The following is a 20,058-nucleotide window of genomic DNA, read 5'->3' on the forward strand; positions in this document are numbered from 1 at the left end:
TGCAGGACTTTAAGCGTCGTTTCGTCACTGTGAATGAAACATGGCTACATTACTATACTATTGAGACCAAACAACAATCTAAACAGTGCGTTATGAAGGGAGAATCTGCACCAAAAAAGGCGAAGACCAGTCCTTCGGCTGGAAAGGTTATGGCGACTGTCTTTTGGGATTCACAAGGGATAATCCTCATCGACTATCTGGAAAAGGGTAAAACTATTACAGGTGCGTATCATTCATCCTTATTGGACCGTTTGAAAACCGAGCTACAAGAAAAACGCCGGCGATTGGACCGCAAAACAGTCCTTTTACATCGCAACAATGCATAAGCACACACCTCAGAAGTTGTGGTCGCAAAATTAATGGAAATAGGATTCCAACCAGTGCCACATCGCCCCTATTCTCTATACTTGGCTCCCTTGGACTACTATTTGTTCCCCAATTTGAAGAAATAGCTGGCAGGACAAAGCTTTTACTCAAATGAGAAGATGATTGCAGCAACATAGCTATTTTCCAGATTTGGACAATTCCTATTATTCGGAAGGGATCAACAAATTAGAACAGCGTTGGACCAAGTTTATAAGTAAAAGGAGACTATGTCGAAAAATAAAAAAGGTTTATCCGAAACACGCAAGTAGTTTTTATTTTTGCACGGACTTTTTAAACGCCCCTCGTAATTTGCATCTTCCTTCTACAGCATCAAATTACAAACGCTTCAGTTCTCGCAACACATGATTCATTACCATACAAAGCTGTGTCCAAATGTATGTTCTCAGAAATTTCTGCCTCAGATCTAATTCAATGTTAGTAAACTTCCTTTTCCTTTCCTCACTCTTTGCCTATATTAGTCTGCCTTTTATTACCTCCTCGCTTCGCCCATCATGTGCAACTTTTCTTTCGAGGTTGCTAAATTCCTTAATTTCGTCTACTTTGTGAACCTCAATTTTGATGCTGTTTGTTGTTAATCTCCTAGCTGCTACTCCTTGTTTTATAAATTGTACAGTATGAGCAAAAGACTAAATCCCTGTCTAATACCCCTTATAATACTTCATTCCTAGTCTTCTCGATGTTCCCTCTTGGTTATTGTTCATGTGGTATATTACATTACCAACAGCCATCCAGCAGCGGTGACACCGGTTCCCTCAGACCACCGAATTTAGGCGCTGTCGAGTTTGGCTAACACGTGGATGGCTCATCCTCCGAGTCTGCCGAGTGCTGTTGGCTGGCAGGGTGCACTCAGCCCTTGTGAGGCCAAGTGAGCAACTATCTGATTGCGAAGTAGCGTCATCGGTCACGAAAACTGACAATGGTCGGGAGAGTGGTGTGCTGAGCACATGCCCCTCCATATCCGTTTCCAGCGACGCCTACTGGCTGAGGATGTTACGGCGGCAAGAAGGTACTGTTGGGCCTTCATGGCCTATTCGGACTTTTTTCTGTATATTACCTTCCTTTCTCTGCAGCTTACACCTATCTTCCCGAGAATCTCGAATATCTTGCAACAGATTACACTGACGAAAACTGTCGACAAATGCAATGAATGTGTTTTGATTTTCATCAAGTACTGCTTCCAATATGACGTTCAACATCAGATCTGCCTTTCTGCTCCTCTTACCTTCTCTTAAACTAAACTGATCATCATCTAGAAACTGAATTTTATTTTCTCCTTCTGCATAGTATTCTTATCAATTTGCATGCATGAGATGTTGAAATGACTCTGTGAAAGTTCTCGTACTTGCTTGCCCTTGGTGTCTTTGAGGATGGCATTTTTCCGAAAGTCTGATGGTATTTACTTGGATCTACAGATTATGCAAACCAGCTTGGATGGTCGTTTTATTACCAAGTTCACTATGCGGTATTTTCAGATGAAAACCAATTTTCCATGGTGAAAGATAGACTGCAGCTCGTCAGGCCCGAACCCAATGAAAGGTTGGAACCTGTACCTTGTGCGAACCATGAAACATGCTCCGTCGGTAATGGTGTGGGGAGCAATGATATACCAAGGTTTTAGGAGGGTTTACATTGTTTAGGGAACAATGAACCGTGGTCGGTGCGAAGTTATGATTCGGCACCCTTTGATGGTCACTGTATATGATGCTTTTTCAGATGCGCAGTGCATTTTCCAATAGGATCTGGTTCTATGCCGTGCATGAGTTTCGGTTATTTTATCTTTGTAATAAAAATTCAAAGGTCTCTGCTGTAACATATTGTATAGATCTATAATTTCAGATTCGTTCTGTCGTGACTGAATTGGGTAACAGAGAACTTTCCATGGTCTGGAAATTCACCAGACCTTAATCAAATTGAAAATTTGTGGTGACTGGTTGGGAAAAGTGTTCAGAAGAAGAAGCCTGTAAGAAAACAGCACCTGTTGGATGTGACTGTGAATGTGTGGCACCATCAGACGGACATCAGTGCTATTAGAAAATTGATCGTGCCTGACTGAGTGAAGGCTGCTGTAAGGGCCAAGGGGGTCCAACAAAATACTAAGATATCATTGGATGTAGCCAGAAAGCTTGAATCCAGGAACGTAAAATCATCATATTATGAGCACAACACTGTTGCACACTTTTTGCCCAATGCTAAAGACAGCACTCCAGCTTTGGAAAATAGTGGCAGCGTTAAAATTACTTGTAACTGTGGCAACAGGTCAATATGGCAGGGTAATATGTACCCACTTGAAGTAACATCAGAAAAGGTCGAAACTTAGAAAAGAAAACACTACTTTTGCAAATCACATGCTTAAAGAAGGCTACAATCACGTTCAGAAAGGTAGGAAGATGAATTGTATTGAAATAATGAAAATTACTTAACACATGGCCATCAACCGTAGTACTGAATGACCAGATACAGTTCCATTAATCGCCACTTCTGACTACAGATACTACTCATAATCGTGTCCAGACTATGTTTTAAATTACTGCTCTTACTCACATGCCCCATTTTCGTTTATTTCAGTTCCTATAAGTTCTTTCGATATGTTTCAAAAATTTTACTTTGTGTAATAACTGCTGCTTTCCTACGTTGCTAAATATCACTATTACGTCTTATCAGTTTGTGACTGAGGACCTATTAAAGACACGAATATTTTGTTCAGCGACATCTTTGGAACCGTCACCAAAGTTTATTGATGAATTATTTTCTTCTATTTGTCTAGAGTTCATTAGTTAATGTGTCACATATTTTATCTTAGTTAAGTAATCTTACAGCGCATTCACACTAAAATAATCCCTCTTGTTTTATTCCTAAGTCTAACATTAACGTTTTTCATCTCTGGAAATTGAGATACTCTGTAGATGCACTAGTTTAAGATCTTTGATCTAACACAATTTCACTGCATCACATACTTATCTTTGTACCTGATGATAGCGTAACAGCCGAAAACCGGTTCACGTAACAAATAATAAATATTGTTCTGTGTGTTTCATTCATAATATATAAAATACTCTACGAAGAACTGCTGGAACAGTCAATCAATGCAAGTTCATTTAGAGTATGAATAGTGAATGTACACTTGTGATACACAATATTTTACACTATGACCCAATTAAATCGAAATATCATACTAGAAGGTATCACATAGATTATATAGCCGTAAGACATAGATTTAGGAACCAGGTTTTAAAGTGTAAGACATTTCCAGTGGCAGTTGTGGACTCTCACCACAATCTATTGGTTATGAACTGTAGATTAAAAGTGAAGAAACTGCAAAAAGGTGGGAATTTAAGGAGATGGGACCTGGATAAACTAACTAAACCAGAGGTTGTACAGAGTTTCAGGGAGAGCATAAGGGAAAGATTGACAGGAATGGGGGAAAGAAATACAGTAGAAGAAGAACGGGTAGCTTTGAGGGATGAAATAGTGAAGGCAGCAGAGGATCAAGTAGGTAAAAAGACGAGGCTTAGTAGGGATCCTTGGATAACAGAAGAAATACTGACTTTACTTGATGAAAGGAGAAAATTTAAAAATGCAATAAATGAAGCAGGCAAAAAAGAATACAAACGTCTCAAAAATGAGATCAACAGGAAGTGCAAAATGGCTAAGCAGGGATGGCTAGAGGAATGTAAGGATGTAGAGGCTTATCTCACTAGGAGTAAGATAGATACTGCCTACAGGAAAATTAAAGAGACCTTTGGAGAAAAGAGAACCACTTGCATGAATATCAAGAACACAGATGGAAACCCAGTTCTAAGCAAAGAAGGGAAAGCGGAAAGGTGGAAGGAGTATATATACTATACAAGGGCGATGTACTTGAGGACAATATTATGGAAATGGAAGAGGATGTAGATGAAGATGAAATGAGAGATATGATACTGCGTGAAGAGTTTGACAGGGCACTGAAAGACCTAAGTCGAAACAAGGCCCTGGGAGTAGACAACGTTGCATTACAACCACTGACAGCCTTGGGAGAGCCAGTCCTGACAGAACTCTACCATCTGGTGAGCAAGATGTATGAGACAGGCGAAATACCCTCAGACTTCAAGAAGAATATAATAATTCCAATCCCAAAGAAAGCAGGTGTTGACAGATGTGAAAATTACCGAACTATCAGCTTAATAAGACATGGCTGCAAAATATTATCGCGAATTCTTTACAGATGAATGGATAAACTGGTAGAAGCCGACATCGGGGAAGATGAGTTTAGATTCCATAGAAATATTGGAACACGTGAGGCATTCTGACCCTAAGACATATCTCAGAAGATAGACTATGGAAAGGCAAATCTAAGTTTCTAGCATTTGTAGACTTAGAGAAAGCTTTTGACAATGTTGATTGGAATACTCTCTTTCAAATACTGAAGGTGGCAGGGGTAAAATACAGGGAGCGAAAGGTTATTTACTATTTGTACAGAAACCAGATGGCAGATATAAGAGTCGAGGAGCAAGAAAGGGAAGCAGTGGTTGGGAAGGGAGTGAGGCAGGGTTTTAGCTTCTCCCCGATGTTATTCAATCTGTATATAGAGCCAGCAGTAAAGGAAACAAAAGAAAAATTTGGAGTCGGTATTAAAATCCATGGAGAAGAAATAAAAACATTGAGTTTTGCCGATGACATTGTCATTCTGTCAGAGACAGCAAAGGACCTGAGAGAGCATCTGAACGGAATGGACAGTGTCTTGAAAGGAGGGTATAAGATCAACAAAAGCAAAACGAGGATAATGGAACGTAGTCGAATTATTCGGGTGATGCTGAGGGAATTAGATTAAGAAATGAGACATTTAAAGTAGTAAAGGAGTTTTGCTATTTGGGGAGCAAAATAACTAATGATGGTCGAAGTAGAGAGGATATAAAATGTAGACTGGCAATGGCAAGGAAATCGTTTCTGAAGAAGAGAAATTTGTTAACATCGAGTATAGATTTAAGTGTAAGGAAGCCGTTTCTGAAAGTATTTGTATGGAGTGTAGCCATGTATGGAAGTGAAAGATGGACGATAACTAGTTTGGACAAGAAGAGAATAGAAGGTTTCGAAATGTGGTGCTACAGCAGAATGCTGAAGATTAGATGGGTAGATCACATAACTAATGAGGAGGTACTGAATAGAATTGGGGAGGAGTTTGTGGGCACAACTTGACTAGAAGTTGGGATCGTTTGGTAGGATATATTCTGAGGCATCAAGTGATCACCAATTTAGTACTGCATGGCAGCGTGGAGGGTAAAAGTCGTAGAGGGAGACCAAGAGATGAATACACCAAGGAGATTCAGAAAGATGTAGGTTGCAGTAGGTATTGGGAGGTGAAGAAGCTTGCACAGGATAGAGTAGCATGGAGAGCTGCATCAAACCAGTCTCAGGAGTGAATATCACAACAACAACAACATCAGCATAAAAATATTTAATGTTATCATCAGTGACATGGGATGTCACTTCACTGATATGTACATACTGTTGATGTATTTCCTTGAATTACAATATTAGAAACGATTTTGTCATTCATTAAAACGTTTCTTCTCATTTTTACACTATTATTCTTTGATAAATATTTAAAATTTCGGAGAAGATGGGTTTTCAGATGTTCTCTACCAAATTCTCTAAATTCTATAGGCAATACTTTACATGAGTAGTGTACACAATGCTTACAGCAGTTCGTAATTAATGTTACCTCGAATGTTTTCTGCCTTAGTTGATCACATGCCTTCCAAAGCCCTATTAATATCTGAGTCTAATATTGGATTGTCTTATATAATGTACAAAGTTCAAGCATGGCAGCCAAACAGATCTGTCAATAGGAGTTTTGTATTAGAAGAGGTGAATTATCGTCGTCTTTTTACAAGAACTTCGTAAGGCCCAACTCACAGTTAACTACAGTTGTTCACAGAGGTGTTAAGTGTTATTAGAAGCAAGCTATTATTTTTCTCCAATGAGATTAGACCTGATGTATGAAGGAAAGCAACATACCTCAGGCTGTAGGATCCAGTCCTTGAGAGGTGCCGTCTCGCACACGTAGCAGTCCCAGGGGTTGTCGTGCAGGACCACGGCACGCGAGGCGGACCGCTGGAGGCGTCTCGCATCAGAGCGGGGCAGCGTCTGCAGCTGGTTCCAGCTCAGGTTCAGCCACTCTGTCCACGGATCCTCCGCCAGCCTGGTGGGCGCAAACACAAAGGAGCACAAGGTGCCGACCAGACAACTGCGTCAGCAGCTTCTCTGCCAAACTGCCACGCTGACAGACACAGAGGAGCACCGGCTATTGGCTAGACAATTGTGTCAACAGCTCCTTCGCCAGACTGCTGGCCACCAATACGAAGGAGCAGCAGGTACTGACCAGATAAATTCATCAAGAGCGCCTTCGCCAGTCTGCTGAGCACAAAAAACAAAACAGTAGTGCAGTGAGTGACCACAGGACTGCATAAATCGCCCCTTCATCAGACTGATAGGCACAAACACAAAGATGTGCCAAAAATTACCACAGAACTACGTCAACAACTTATTCACCAGGCTGTCGAGAACAAACGAGGACATGCAGTTTTAGATTAGATTGGATTAGATTGGTACTTGTTCCATAGATCATGAATACGCACGCCACTTCGTAATGATGTGGAATGTGTCAGGTTAATAATAGGTGTCTATACAAGATGTTACATTACACAAAATATTACATGACACTTAATATTTTTAATTTTTTTTGTGGTGGTTGGGGACATTACCCACTTACTATATCCAAAAATTCATCTAATGAGTTGCCATTAAGAAATTCTTTTAATTTCCTTTTAAATGCTATATGGCTATCTGCCAGACTTTTGATGCTATTAGGTAAGTGAAGAAAGACTTTTGTGGCAGCATAATTTACTCTCTTCTGAGCCAAAGTTAGATTTAACCTTGGGTAGTGAAGATCATCCTTTCTCCTACTGTTGTAGCCATGTACACTGCTATTACTTTTGAATTCGTTCAGATTGTTAATAACAAATTTCATAAGTGAATATATATATTGTGAGGCTACAGTGAAGATCTCTAGCTCTTTAAATAAGTGTCTGCAGGATGATCTTGGATGAGCTCCAGCAATTATTCTGATTACACGATTTTGTGCAATGAACACTCTTTTACTCAATGATGAGTTACCCCAGAATATGATACCATACGAAAGCAGAGAATTAAAATAAGCGTGATAAGCTAATTTAGTGAGATGTATATCGCCAAAATTTGCAATGACCCTAATTGCAAAAGTAGCTGAACTCAAACGTTTCAGCAGATCCTCAGTGTGTTTTTTCTAGTTCAACCCCCTATCAATTCATACACCTAGGAATTTTGAATATTCTACCTTAGCTACCGATTTCTGATCGAAGTCTGTATTTATTAATGGTGTCATTCCATTCACTGTGTGTAACTGTATATACTGTGCTTTGTCAAAGCTTAATGAGAGCCCATTTGCAGAGAACCACTTAATGATTTTCTGAAAAACATCGTTTACAATTTCACCAGTTAATTCTTGTCTGTTGGATGTGATAGCTATACTTGTATCATCGGCAAGAAGTACCAGCTTTGCATCTATGTGAATATAGAATGGCAAGTCATTAATATAGATTAAGAACAGCAGATGAGCCAAGACTGAACCTTGCGGCACCCCATTCTTGATTGTTCCCCAGTCTGAGAATTCACCAGTTTTTTGCGTATTATGTGAACTACTTGAAACTTTCTGGCAGATTAAAACTGTGTGCCCGACCGAGACTCGAACTCGGGACCTTTGCCTTTCGCGGGCAAGCGCTCTACCATCTGAGCTACCGAAGCACGACTCACGCCCGGTACTCACAGCTTTACTTCTGCCAGTACCTCGTCTCCTACCTTCCAAACTTTACAGAAACTCTCCTGCGAACCTTGCAGAACTAGCACTCCTGAAAGAAAGGATATTGCGGAGACATGTGAACTGCTTATTTCAACTTTCTGCACTATTCTAGTTAGGTATGATTTAAACCATTTGAGCACTGTACCATTCATACCACAGTACTTGAGCTTATATAGAAGTATTCCATGATTTACACAATCAAAAGCCTTTGACAGATCACAAAAAATCCCAACGGGTGACTTCCGGTTACTCAGAGCATTTAATATTTCATTAATGAAAGTATATATAGCATTTTACGTTGAAAAACCCTTCCGGAAACCACACTGACATTTTGTTAAAACTTTATTTTTACAAAGGTGTGAAGCTACTCTACAATACATTACTTTTTGAAGAATTTTGGATAGATAGTCGCAAGATAACTGCCTCAACAGCTCCTTCAGCAAACACAAAGGGACACGAAGTCTTGCATAGGCAATCACATCCACCAAACTAACGGTCACAAACACAAAGCAATGCTGGATAATGGACAGCAAGCTACATTGTCGCGCATGAAACAAGTGTGTATTGTTTAGGGGCGGTCAACCGCGAAGTTATCAGCCTGCATGAAACAAACATGGGCAAAGAATACTGAGGAGGCTTCCTGAGAAGGCAGGTACCATATAAATATTTCAGCTTCTGTAAAGGATCGAGAGAGGTTTCCCGATTGACAACTTGGTATTTATACAATTTTTTTCTAGAACTACTCAAATCCAAATACGGTTTTTTGGCTACAGAGTGGGCACAGAGCCACGCTTAGACATACATACAGATAAGGGTTACACGGATATTACAACTGTATCTACAAAATACTGCAAAAATAAGAATACTCGAGTTCATTAATATGTGCTCGCAAAGTGATTATATACCTAAAGAATGGAATATAGCTCAGATATACCCAATTAAATACGCAGAACGTTGGGAAACGAAGTCCACAGAGATACTCTACTAAAATAAGATAAGGCTACGGCTATACCACCATTACCCCTGGATGCCAAAACTGGACTCCTAATAAGAGAGACGAAAAAAGAGTAGAAACATGTAAAATTAATTTCTTTAGATACATGGCTAGATATACTTCGATGGGTAAAAAGGGAAATTGTGACATCCGAGATTAACTGAATATGCAAAACATAGTTAGCATAATAAATACCAGTTAAGACTGAAAGAACATAGAGACCGTATGCCACATGCAATAATCTCTAAAGCCATGAAACAATACAATCCAAGAGGCAAAAAGATCCTTAGGAAGACAAATGAAGAGATGGCTTGGCTAGTTTTGAAGGAGACCGAACGGACCAAAACGCCCAATAATAATGATGATGACCTAATGTAAGCTCGTTGTGTACGTCTGTCTCCTTAAGTACATCCTTTCACATGGCACGGCTCCTGTCGGTTGTGTTATGTGAGAGGTCAGTGACATCAAGCCATGTGTAGAGAGGACTGTAGTTTCTAAACGTGGCGATATTTCAAAATCACGTTGTTGCAATAAATATTTTTAGCCAACCATATTGCACTGTGTGGCCTAGCAGCACGGCAGGATACTGCACGAGCTTCTGTGGCACTTTGACTCACAGTGAAGGTAAATCAATTAACATAGAAGGCAATATGATTTTTGTTATTATAGGTGAACAAATAAAGTTTTCCCAGTACATGGTGTAAAGACGAAGACGTTGTAAATGTTGTGACTACTACTTTCGCTCGAAAGTGAAATACAGTTGCAGGACCCGGGATAGGCCACAAAAAATAAACACCAGGGCTCCCTCTGTCCTCTCTACTCATGGCTTGGGGTCACTGACCCCTCACATGACACAACCGATGGGGGACTTTTGTAGGGTGTCTTTCCCTGTCTTACATCAAGGTTGTCTCCTCTAGGAGAGTTGACTTCCCTACACCTAGGAGCGCCCCCCCCCCTTCTGCCCTTGCCCCCTTTGTTGTGGACTGCCCTTCGTCTGACTGCTGCCCAAGAGACCTGTCTGGCTTTGGTGACCCTGCCAGGAGCTTAAGCTCCCGCTAGAATATCTCTCTGTGTCATAGCAGAGTGCACAAACCTTCTCACCAATGGTAAGGCGGCAGTCCCTGAGAAGTTATGTTAGGCAGAGAATTAATTTGCCATGCAGAGGTAACATTCAACTACGTCTACATCTACAGCTGTACGCAAGCCACTGTACGGTTTGTTTCGAGGGTGTACACCTGGTAGGGTTGCTGTGATGAGTACATCTGGTACCGCTATCTTTTATCCTTTCACATTCCTTTCACGGATGGCGCTTGCGAAGAATGACCGTCGCTGAAGCTTGTATGAGCTCTAATTTATCTGATTTCCCAGGTTTTGATGGTATAGCTAGACACATGTGGGAAGAATGAAAATGTTGCCTGACTGTTGCTGCAATGTGATCTCTCGGAATCACAATAGCAAACCTGTCCGTGACGCATTTTTTATAACGTCAGCCACTGTAGTTTGCTGGGCATTTGCATAACAGTCTCGCTCAGAGTAAACGATTCCGCGGAGAAACTCGCCCATCTTCGTTGGATATTCTGTATTTTTTCTATTAATCCAACTTTATTTGGGCTTCAGACTGATAAACAATACTCAAGAATCAGCAGAACGAATGTTTTATAAGGCATTCCTGTTGTAGATAAGTTACGCTGCCAGACAAGAAAAGAGAAGCACCTGGAAGACATGATCAAATATCAATGTAATTTAGTACAAAAAAATGGTTCAGTCCCCTAGAACTTAGAACTACTTAAACCTTACTAACCTAAGGACACCACACACATCCATGCCCGAGGCAGGATTCGAACCTGTGACCGTAGCAGTCGCGCGGTTCCGGACTGCGCGCCTAGAACCGCGAGACCACCGCGGCCGGCAAATGTAATCACATGTCAGTTCTAGTATAATAAATTTGTCCAGTGAATACCCGTTTATCATCTGCATTTTTTGTTGGTGTAGCAATTTTAATGGCCAGTAGTGTATGTGTGTGTGTGTGTGTGTGTGTGTGTGTGTGTGTGTGTGTGTGTGTGTGTGTGTGTGCGTTTTTGTGTGTGTGTGAGTGTGTGTACACCATCCCCTGCCGCAGTACCCCTGCCAAATTTGTGTCTCCACATCAGCTAGTTGTGTGCTGTTAGCTGTGCTGGAATCGTGTTTCCAGGCGTCTGCCACCTGCCACCTCCACCTGCACCCCTAGCTAGCCCCACAGGCGGCTCCTCACTCTTCCACGAGCCGATAGACGCTTCCTCCAACCCTCTCCCTGTTTCCTGCCTCTTTCCATCCCTCACTCCACCGTACCCCACACCCCCACCTCACTCCCGTACACTTACCGTGGGCCAGGAAAGAGCTTGTAGTCGACTGAGTACAAAGAAAAAGGGAGACAGGCACGTGCATGATAGTGAGTGTGTGTTTGTTTGTGTGTATTATTTTCCTACAAATTTGGAAAAAGGAAATTATTCCGAGAGCTATCGAATCTCTGTACCTTTCGCTGTGTCATCTCTTTTATTCCTGAATGATTTGTAACTCTCAAACAGAATTTCCCACACATTATTATACTTCCTAGTGGCTCACTTCCGTCAAAATCTGTGTCGTCTGTCCTCCGTTACTGTCTCCTTTATTCAGCTCCTCTCTATTGTCCTTTCGTTTCTTTCTCTTATATTTCTTCCCTCTCGCCTTTGTGACACACTCGTAGTCTCACGTGAATTTTGTTGCACCCTGTAATAACGGCCGTGACCGTTACGACAGCAGCTCACGCAACTCCACATATCGTGCGACTCCCGATAACAGCATAACACACTTCTAGTAACCCAAATTTCTGCCTCCCTCACAGTTCGCTCCTGATTTTCCGGTCCTTGTTTCCTTTTTATCTCGTATGCGTGACGATAAATCATGCGCGATCGAATTTATTTCGTGTGCGATCAGGTATATCCCATTACAATACTAACCCCTGACCCTAACACAATTCCTTTCATTCCTTACACCCATCAACGTTATTCAACTCCCCCTACAACCACATGAACCTTTACTCTCCATTTCCAATGCCAACTTCTTTCCCAGCCGTATCCCCACTCCCCTCCACTTAATAGATTTCTGCTCTAATTGTCTGCACCAATTCTGAAGAGTTTCCCTATCTTTAGCCATAACCTTGTACCGTATTCTGTGCCTTAAAGCTTCCTAAGCCATGGAATTACCCCTCCCCCCAATGTCATAACCATAAAAAAATCCCTATTTCTGTCTCCCACTCATTGTCCCACAATGATCTTCATCTTTTCAGATCACAGCAGTCCTTCCCCTCACAAACATGATTCTACAAAACGTGTTCCCCTGGCACAGGCATCCCTGAACCAACTCCATTCCCTCTGCAAAATGCTGTTAATATGCAATCCCCCCTACCTACACTTCATCACCCAAAATGAAATCCTGACACTCCAACACCTAGAAAAACATTTCAAGCACCACCTCCACAAGCTGTCCAGCCTGCTGACATCCTCCTCCTTCCTTGGAGCACCACTATCCAACCCCCATCATACCTACAGTTTTCTGCTTCATCAACATCTCATAGCACCCTGACCCTGCCCAGCTGACCATTTCAACCTACCACATTCTCCGCAACCCCCTACCAACACTCCATGAAACCCAGAGACAAAAGAATTACAGAGCACTGTTGTTAACCTCTCCACTAAAATCCTCAAACCCACAGAAGTGTCAGTACCGTCCAAAGGCCTCACGTTCACCTGTACTCCCAGGTTTAACAATGTTGGACTTCCAAAAGACCTACACTCCTCCAACTCCCTACAGTGGAAAAACTTATATGCCACCAACGTCTCCAACCAAAGCCAGTCGAATGTCAACATCAATGCCTGCCTGTCCCAATTCATAACACCATCCAAACATGACACTCCCATATTCCCACCTAACCATCCTGTGGTGGTCATCTTCCAGGATTTCCTTACTTCCAATCTGGCCTCACAATTATTTTACAGCTCTCTCCCTAAGAAAGTATTGCCATACACAACCTAAAAATGGATGCTGACCAGATCATCCTTCTCACAGGCAAAAGTTACACCACTGTTATGATGAATGAGAGTGACTACCTCTTGGAGGGCCTCTACGAGATGACTGACACCTCCACTAACATGTTCTACCGAAGTGATCACATCCCAAGAGTCTAACACAACCTCTAATCTCTGCTGAAATCTTAAGGTGATTCCGAGAACCTCTCCCCTGAATATATCTCCCTACTCACCTCAACGACAGCCCACACACCTACCTTCTATATACTCCCTAAAATCCACAAACCCAACTGTCCTAGGCGCGTCACTGTGGCTGCTTACAGCGCCCCACCAAAAGAAACTCAGCCATTGTTGATTATCATCTCCAACCAATTGTCCAAAACCTAGCCTCCCACATTAAACATACCAACCACTTTCTGCACTGGCTCTCCACCATCCTCATAATCTTGCCTCCCAGGTCCCTACTTGTCACTACTTACGCAACCACCCTATACAGCAACATCCCTCAGGCCCATGGCATTACTGCAATTGAAGACTATTGAGCCGTGATAAAAACTGCTGTTTTGAAGAGCGCGCTGCAGTGCGTAGTGTGAAGCAGTCTCCCTCCGGTTCTGGAGGTGGCGCCGCTGTGGCAATTGCAGCTTTGGTGTCTCCCTCTGGTGTGAAAGGGGAAAGGTTGCCTTTTCACGTGCATTTAAGGGGCGCTATGATCTCGCCAGTAGGTCAGTCTGGCTCACTCTCTCGTCCGCAGCTTACTAGTCTGTCTCCCGTTCGCATTTGTTAAAGCCGGCAAAATGAGAGTCTTTCCACTCCTCCAGTAAGAGGACTGAGTGGTCGCCTGATCAGGGTTTAGTTCCTGCATTTGAGTCTCCGCGTTAGGCCGCCAGTCTGCTCGAGTTTGCTCAGGCAATGGTCATTGGCGGTTGGTTCGATCGGTTGGTTGGTCGCGCACTGAGACGCAAGATGACTTGTCCGTCTTGAGCCTCGGCGCATGTGAGGTCGCCACGTGAGTCCAGTGGGTCGTGGCATATAGCGAGGAGTAGTGACTTCGCGGTCGACACGAGAGCAACAGGAGTCAACCCACGACATCAGTCTGGCCGGTGCGAGTGGCGACACCATGAGACGGGAGATCGGCGGGCCTTCCTGCATTCGTTGAAGCAGCTGGCAGCAGACGGCTCGGGAGAGCGATTTGGGGGTGCTGCGCCAGGTCTTCTCGAGAAATCGCAGTTTATTAGAAGTTAAGTGATTGGTGATGTGTTGTTAGATTTACTCTTGTTAAATTCTACTTGTTTTCTTGGTGAGGTCACCAGCCGTTTTGCTTTGGGGTCGTCCCACCATTCTTCTCCGTTTGCCCACCCACAGGAAGGTGGTTGTTTATAAATTGAGTGGTCCGTTTCTCCCTTGTGGAGTAGGGATGGGTTAGAGCAACCTGCGGTTCGGGTTGTTCAGTATTCTCCCTATCAATCTACCGCACGTTAGTAGCTACCTTTGTCATGTTTGTCGGATTTGGTGTGTTAACGAATTTATTGCTTGGAGTGTAACGGCCTAATACCTGAAATATGTTTTGATCTTTGGAAACTTTGATATTATTGCCTATGGCCTTGGAAGGCGGTATCTGTGTACTGTAGAGCATCTTAACTATTGTTTGGCCAACCTTGTAGAATTATATATAAGATTGTATTTCATGGGCTTCTATTTAAATGGTCATTTTAGTATATAAAGTTGCCACCCTTTCACCGTAAGACTTTTCTTAGAAGTTAAAATTAAGTTGCACCTTCGGTGGCAAGGTTAATATTTTAATTGTTAGTGTTTTGTACTATTTCCATCCCTGCTACGGGGGGGGGGGGGGAGAATAGTTAATGTGCTTGTGTAAATTGTTAAGACTCTTAGTTTAAACTTATCTGGGATGTTGCAGATTTGCACCAGTGTACTCTTTCAGAGGCTGTTGTGAGCAGTCGTAACTATGGCCGTGTCAAAGGGGAGAGGCAAGGTTCTCTGCCCGAAAGCTCATATAGTCAAAACTTGTTTCTCTCTGCCTCTGAATAAATTGTAACTTTGATATTTAGAGGGTGCTTTCTGATTATAATTTTAAATTTGTTTATTTAAAAAAAATGCTTTTAGGTACTATTAAAGTGAATAAAATTCCCATTTGTTAAAAGGAATGTGGTTATGATTTCATCAGTTACTTCCTGGTAACTACTTCCATGCTTACATAGTGTGATTAAATGTGTTAATGTTCTTGATGAATCGCTAGCAAATAAAATAAATTCTTAAGACTATTTTTTGAAAATAAATCACTGTTCAACTATCTCTCCCAGTGCCCTGCAGATTCCAAACCAGCACTTCATTCCTTGTACACCTAACCAACTACATCCAAATCCATAACTACCTCACCTTTGAAGGGAAGGTATATAAACAAATTTGTGGCACAGCCATGGGTACGTGCATGGCACCCTCATATGCCAACCTCTTCATGGGCTACCTATAGGAAACCATCCTAGCTCCAAAAACCTAAACCCCTGCTCTGGTTCGTGTTTATTGATGATATTTTTATAATCTGGACCGAAGTTCAGAATACTTTATCCTCTTCAATTCTTAACTTCAACACCTTCCTAGATGTTGAAGCCATCCTCTTGCTCCACTTCAAACCCACCAATCACCAACAGTACCTGCAATGTGACACCACGCCAAAAGATCCCTCCCATACAGATTGGTCACCTGTGGTAGACACACCTTCATTGATGAGAACTCCCACACCCAGTATGCTGAAGGCCTCACAAAGGCCTTAACCGACAGGCAATACCCCCCACCCCTAATTCACAAACAGATATCCTATATCATATCCTCACACTCACCTGATCCTCACATCCACCCCAAGAACCAACCACAAGAAGCGCTCCCCTTGTCACCCAGTACCACCCCAGACTGGAATGACTGAACCACATCCTTCATAGGGCTTTGATTGTCTACCATCATGCCTGAAATGATGGATATAGTACTGAAGATACTTCCAACCCCTCCCAAAATGGTGTTCTGCCGCCTACCCAACCTCCACAACATTTTAGCCTAACCCTATACCACTCCCTCCCCCAGTCCCCTGCCACAGGGCTGATACCCCTGAGGAAGATGCATTTGCAAGGCCTGCCCAATACACCGACCCAGCATGATCTATTCCAGTGCTATGAGAGGCTTATCCTACCCAATCAGAGGCCAGGCCACCTGTGACAGCAGAGCTGCAACCACAGCACAGCATTTTACATTGGTATCAGAGCCAATTAGCTGTCGACTAGAATGAATAGCCACCGCCAAACTGTTACCAAACACAAGGAAGACCACCCAATGGCACAACATATAGCAGAGCACAACATGTGAGATTTCAATAGGTGCTTTACAATCCGTGCCATCTGAATCCTCCACACCACCATCAGCTTTTCTGAGCTGCACAGATGGGGGCTGTTCTTACAGCACATTGTTCGCTCCTGTAACCTTCCTGGACTAAATCAAAGGTAACTCACTGCCTCCCCCCAATCCCTCCAATCCCTCACCCAGTAGTGTGTGTGTGTGTGTGTGTGTGTGTGTGTGTGTGTGTGTGTGTGTGTGTACGCACCATCCCCTGCCCTGCCCCAAGCAGCACCCAGGACCAATTCGTGTCCCTACATCAGATAGTTGTGTGCTGTTATCTAGTCTGTGACATCATTTGTACAGCCATCTAAGCTCCCTGATCCTCGCATCTGTACCCCACTCTCCCACGAGATGCTAGACACTTTCCACCAACCCTCTCCCTGCCTGCCACTTCACTCCATCCTCATCCCACCTGACCTCATACCCTATCTCACCTCAGTACACTCACCATGGCCCAGGAATTAGCTGACAGTCGACTGAGCACAGGCGTATGCATTTTAGTGAGAGTGTGTGTGTTTGTGTGCTTTGTTTTCCTACAATTTTGAAAAAAGAGGTGTATTCTGAAAGCTATCGAATGAATGTATCTTTTGTTTGTGAACCTATTGACTATGCAGCGCTTCTGCCTTTCATTGAGACGACTCCATCACCAATACGAGCATGACACTACACTACTCACACACCCATGACATTACCTATACTTACCAGATACCCTTACGTATGCTATTCTCATAATTCGCGAAGGAATTGTGCCTTTGGCGCGAAGAACAAGAAAAACGATTCTAATTAGGTGGCTGAACCTTCCTTTCGCGGGTTCCCAGCCATTACGCCAAACGAATTTACGACTTCGGTTTTTACCAAGCACATCGGGATTTTTAGGATCTAAGCATCAATTGTCAGGATTTGGCACGAGATAGCTCAGATCGTCCAAGAACTCTGTTAATTAGTGCTAAGGCGAATAACTGCTTGCATAAGGGCCAGGGGTCACGTTTCCGACTTTAATAACGGTCGGATTGTAGCCTATCGCGATTGCGGTTTATCGTATCGTGACATTGCTGCTCGCGTTGGTCGAGATCCAATGACTGTTAGCAGAGTATGGAATCGGTGGGTTCAGGAGGGTAATACGGAACGCCGTGCTGGATCCCAACGTCCTAGCATCACTAGCAGTCGAGATGACAGGCATCTTATCCGCATAGCTGTAACGGATCGTGCAGCCACGTCTAGATCCCTGAGTCAACAGATGGGGACGTTTGCAAGACAACAACCATCTGCACGAACAGTTGGACGACGTTTGCAGCAGCACGGGCTATCAGCTCGGAGAGCGTGGCTGCGGTTACCCTTGACGCTGCATCACAGACAGGAGTGCCTGCGATGGTGTACTCAACGACGAAGCTGGGTGTACGAATGGCTAAACGTCATTTTTTCGGATGAATCCAGGTTCTGTTTACAGTATCATGATGGTCGCATCCGTGTTTGGCGACATCACGGTGAACGTACATTGGAAGCGTGTATTTGTCATCGCCATACTGGCGTATCACCAGGCGTGATGGTATGGGGTGCCATTGGTTACACATCTTGGTCACCTCTTGTTCGCACTGACGACACTTTGAACAGTGGACGTTACATTTCAGATGTGTTACGCCCCGTGGCTCTACCCTTCATTTGATCCCTGCAAAACCCTACATTTCAGTAGGATAATGCACGACCGCATGTTGCAGGTTCTGTACGGGCCTTTCTGGATACAGAAAATGTTCGACTGCTGCCCTGGCCAGCACATTCTCCACATGTCTCACCAATTTAAAACGACTGGTCAATGGTGGCCGAGCAATTGGCTCGTCACAATACGCCAGTCACTCCTCTTGATGAACTGTGGTATCGTGTTGAAGCTGCATTGGCAGCTGTACGTGTACACGCCATCCAAGCTCTGTTTGACTCAATGCCCTGGCGTATCGAGGTTGTTGTCACGGCCAGAGGTACTGATTTCTCAGGATCTATGCACCGAAATTGCGTGAAAATGTAATCACATGTCAGTTCTAGTATAATATATTTGTCCAATGAATACACGTGTATCATCTGCATTTCTTCTTGGTGTAGCAATTTTAATGGTCAGTAGTGTATTTATTACCTCGAAACATGTGTATAAAAGTCTTGCAGCTTCCCGTCTAAATATTGCGTTTGTTGTATGCGTCTGTCGGTCTTAGCTTCCACGTTATTTAATTTTACAATCAGGTAGTCCTCCTTTGGAAACGCTGTGCGAGTCACTCACTTGTCGCCGCGCAGCACGTCGACGGGCTGGTCTATGAGGTTGTCGGCCAGGTCGACGAGCAGCAGCGGCGGCGCGGCCGCGTGCAGCGTGAGCCGCAGGGTGGCGGTCAGCTGGTTGTGGTGCAGCAGCAGGCGGCGCAGCGCGGGCGGCAGCGGCGGCGGCAGCTGCTCCAGGCCGTTCCGCGACAGGTCCAGCAGCTGCAGGCCGGCGGGCAGCGACAGCTGCTCCGGCAGCGCCTTCAGTCCGCAGCCCGCCAGGCGCAGCTCGCGCAGCGCCGCCAGCGAGCCTGCCGACAGACGCGCCGTCTCGCACCTGCATTACGAATGGCGGGTAACGCCGGAGCAACCGGTCTTCACCAGCTGATGTGCCCGAGCGGTTCTAGGCGCTTCAGTCTGGAATCGCGCGACCACTACGGTCGCAGGCTCGAATCCTGACTCGGGCATGGATGTATGTAATGTCCTTAGCTTATTTAGGTTTAACTAGTTCTAAGTTCTAGGGTACTGATGACCTCAGATATTAAGTCCCATAGTGCTCCGAGCCGTTTGAACCATTTGAACCGATCTTTGGTAACACAAATTTTTTTTTCAACTGCAGCGTTTCCGACTGTCAAAACAGCTTAAAATTACCGGTGTCTCAACAAATGGCTCTGAGCACTATGGGACTTAACTTCCGAGGTCATCAGTCCCCTGACATCTCGATCGGCAAAAGATTCTAGTCCAGGTAACGATGTGTACTCACAGCGGACATTTGCGAGTGTAAACAACCCACTGCCAGCTGCTCCAGTTGTGACATCGAGTGAAAAATTAACTCGACGTCCACGGAAAAAAATAGGTCAATTAAGAATAAAAGATTGTGCAGTGCCATTTGCTCCAAGTTTATTTTCCAGGCTGATTATGTGTTTATAAACTGGCATGCTGTGGCGGGTGGCGGGTCTTCATAGACCTTTTTTTCCCGTGGATGTCGAGTTAAGTTTTCACTCGATGTCGCAACTGGAGCAGCTAGCAGTGGATGGTTTACACTCGCAATTGTCCGCTGTGAGAACGCGTCGTTACCTGGACTAGAATCTTTTGCCGACCGAGATGTCATCGCCTAC

The 20,058-nt window shown here is 43.8% G+C and overlaps 1 protein-coding gene across 1 annotated transcript in view; it reads right to left on the reverse strand.

Annotated features, from left to right (window-relative positions):
- Positions 1-20,058, reverse strand: part of LOC126176603 (toll-like receptor 2) — a 400,052-nt gene that overhangs the window by 129,573 nt on the left and 250,421 nt on the right. The window contains exons 7-8 of the mRNA XM_049923763.1: positions 19,185-19,251; positions 6,385-6,568 (exon numbers count right to left, since the gene is read on the reverse strand). Of these exons, the coding sequence (XP_049779720.1) occupies positions 6,385-6,568; positions 19,185-19,251 (251 nt within the window). The remainder of the gene's footprint in view (positions 1-6,384; positions 6,569-19,184; positions 19,252-20,058) is intronic.

Source organism: Schistocerca cancellata, chromosome 3, assembly GCF_023864275.1.
Source record: "Schistocerca cancellata isolate TAMUIC-IGC-003103 chromosome 3, iqSchCanc2.1, whole genome shotgun sequence".
Classification (NCBI taxonomy): domain Eukaryota; kingdom Metazoa; phylum Arthropoda; class Insecta; order Orthoptera; family Acrididae; genus Schistocerca; species Schistocerca cancellata.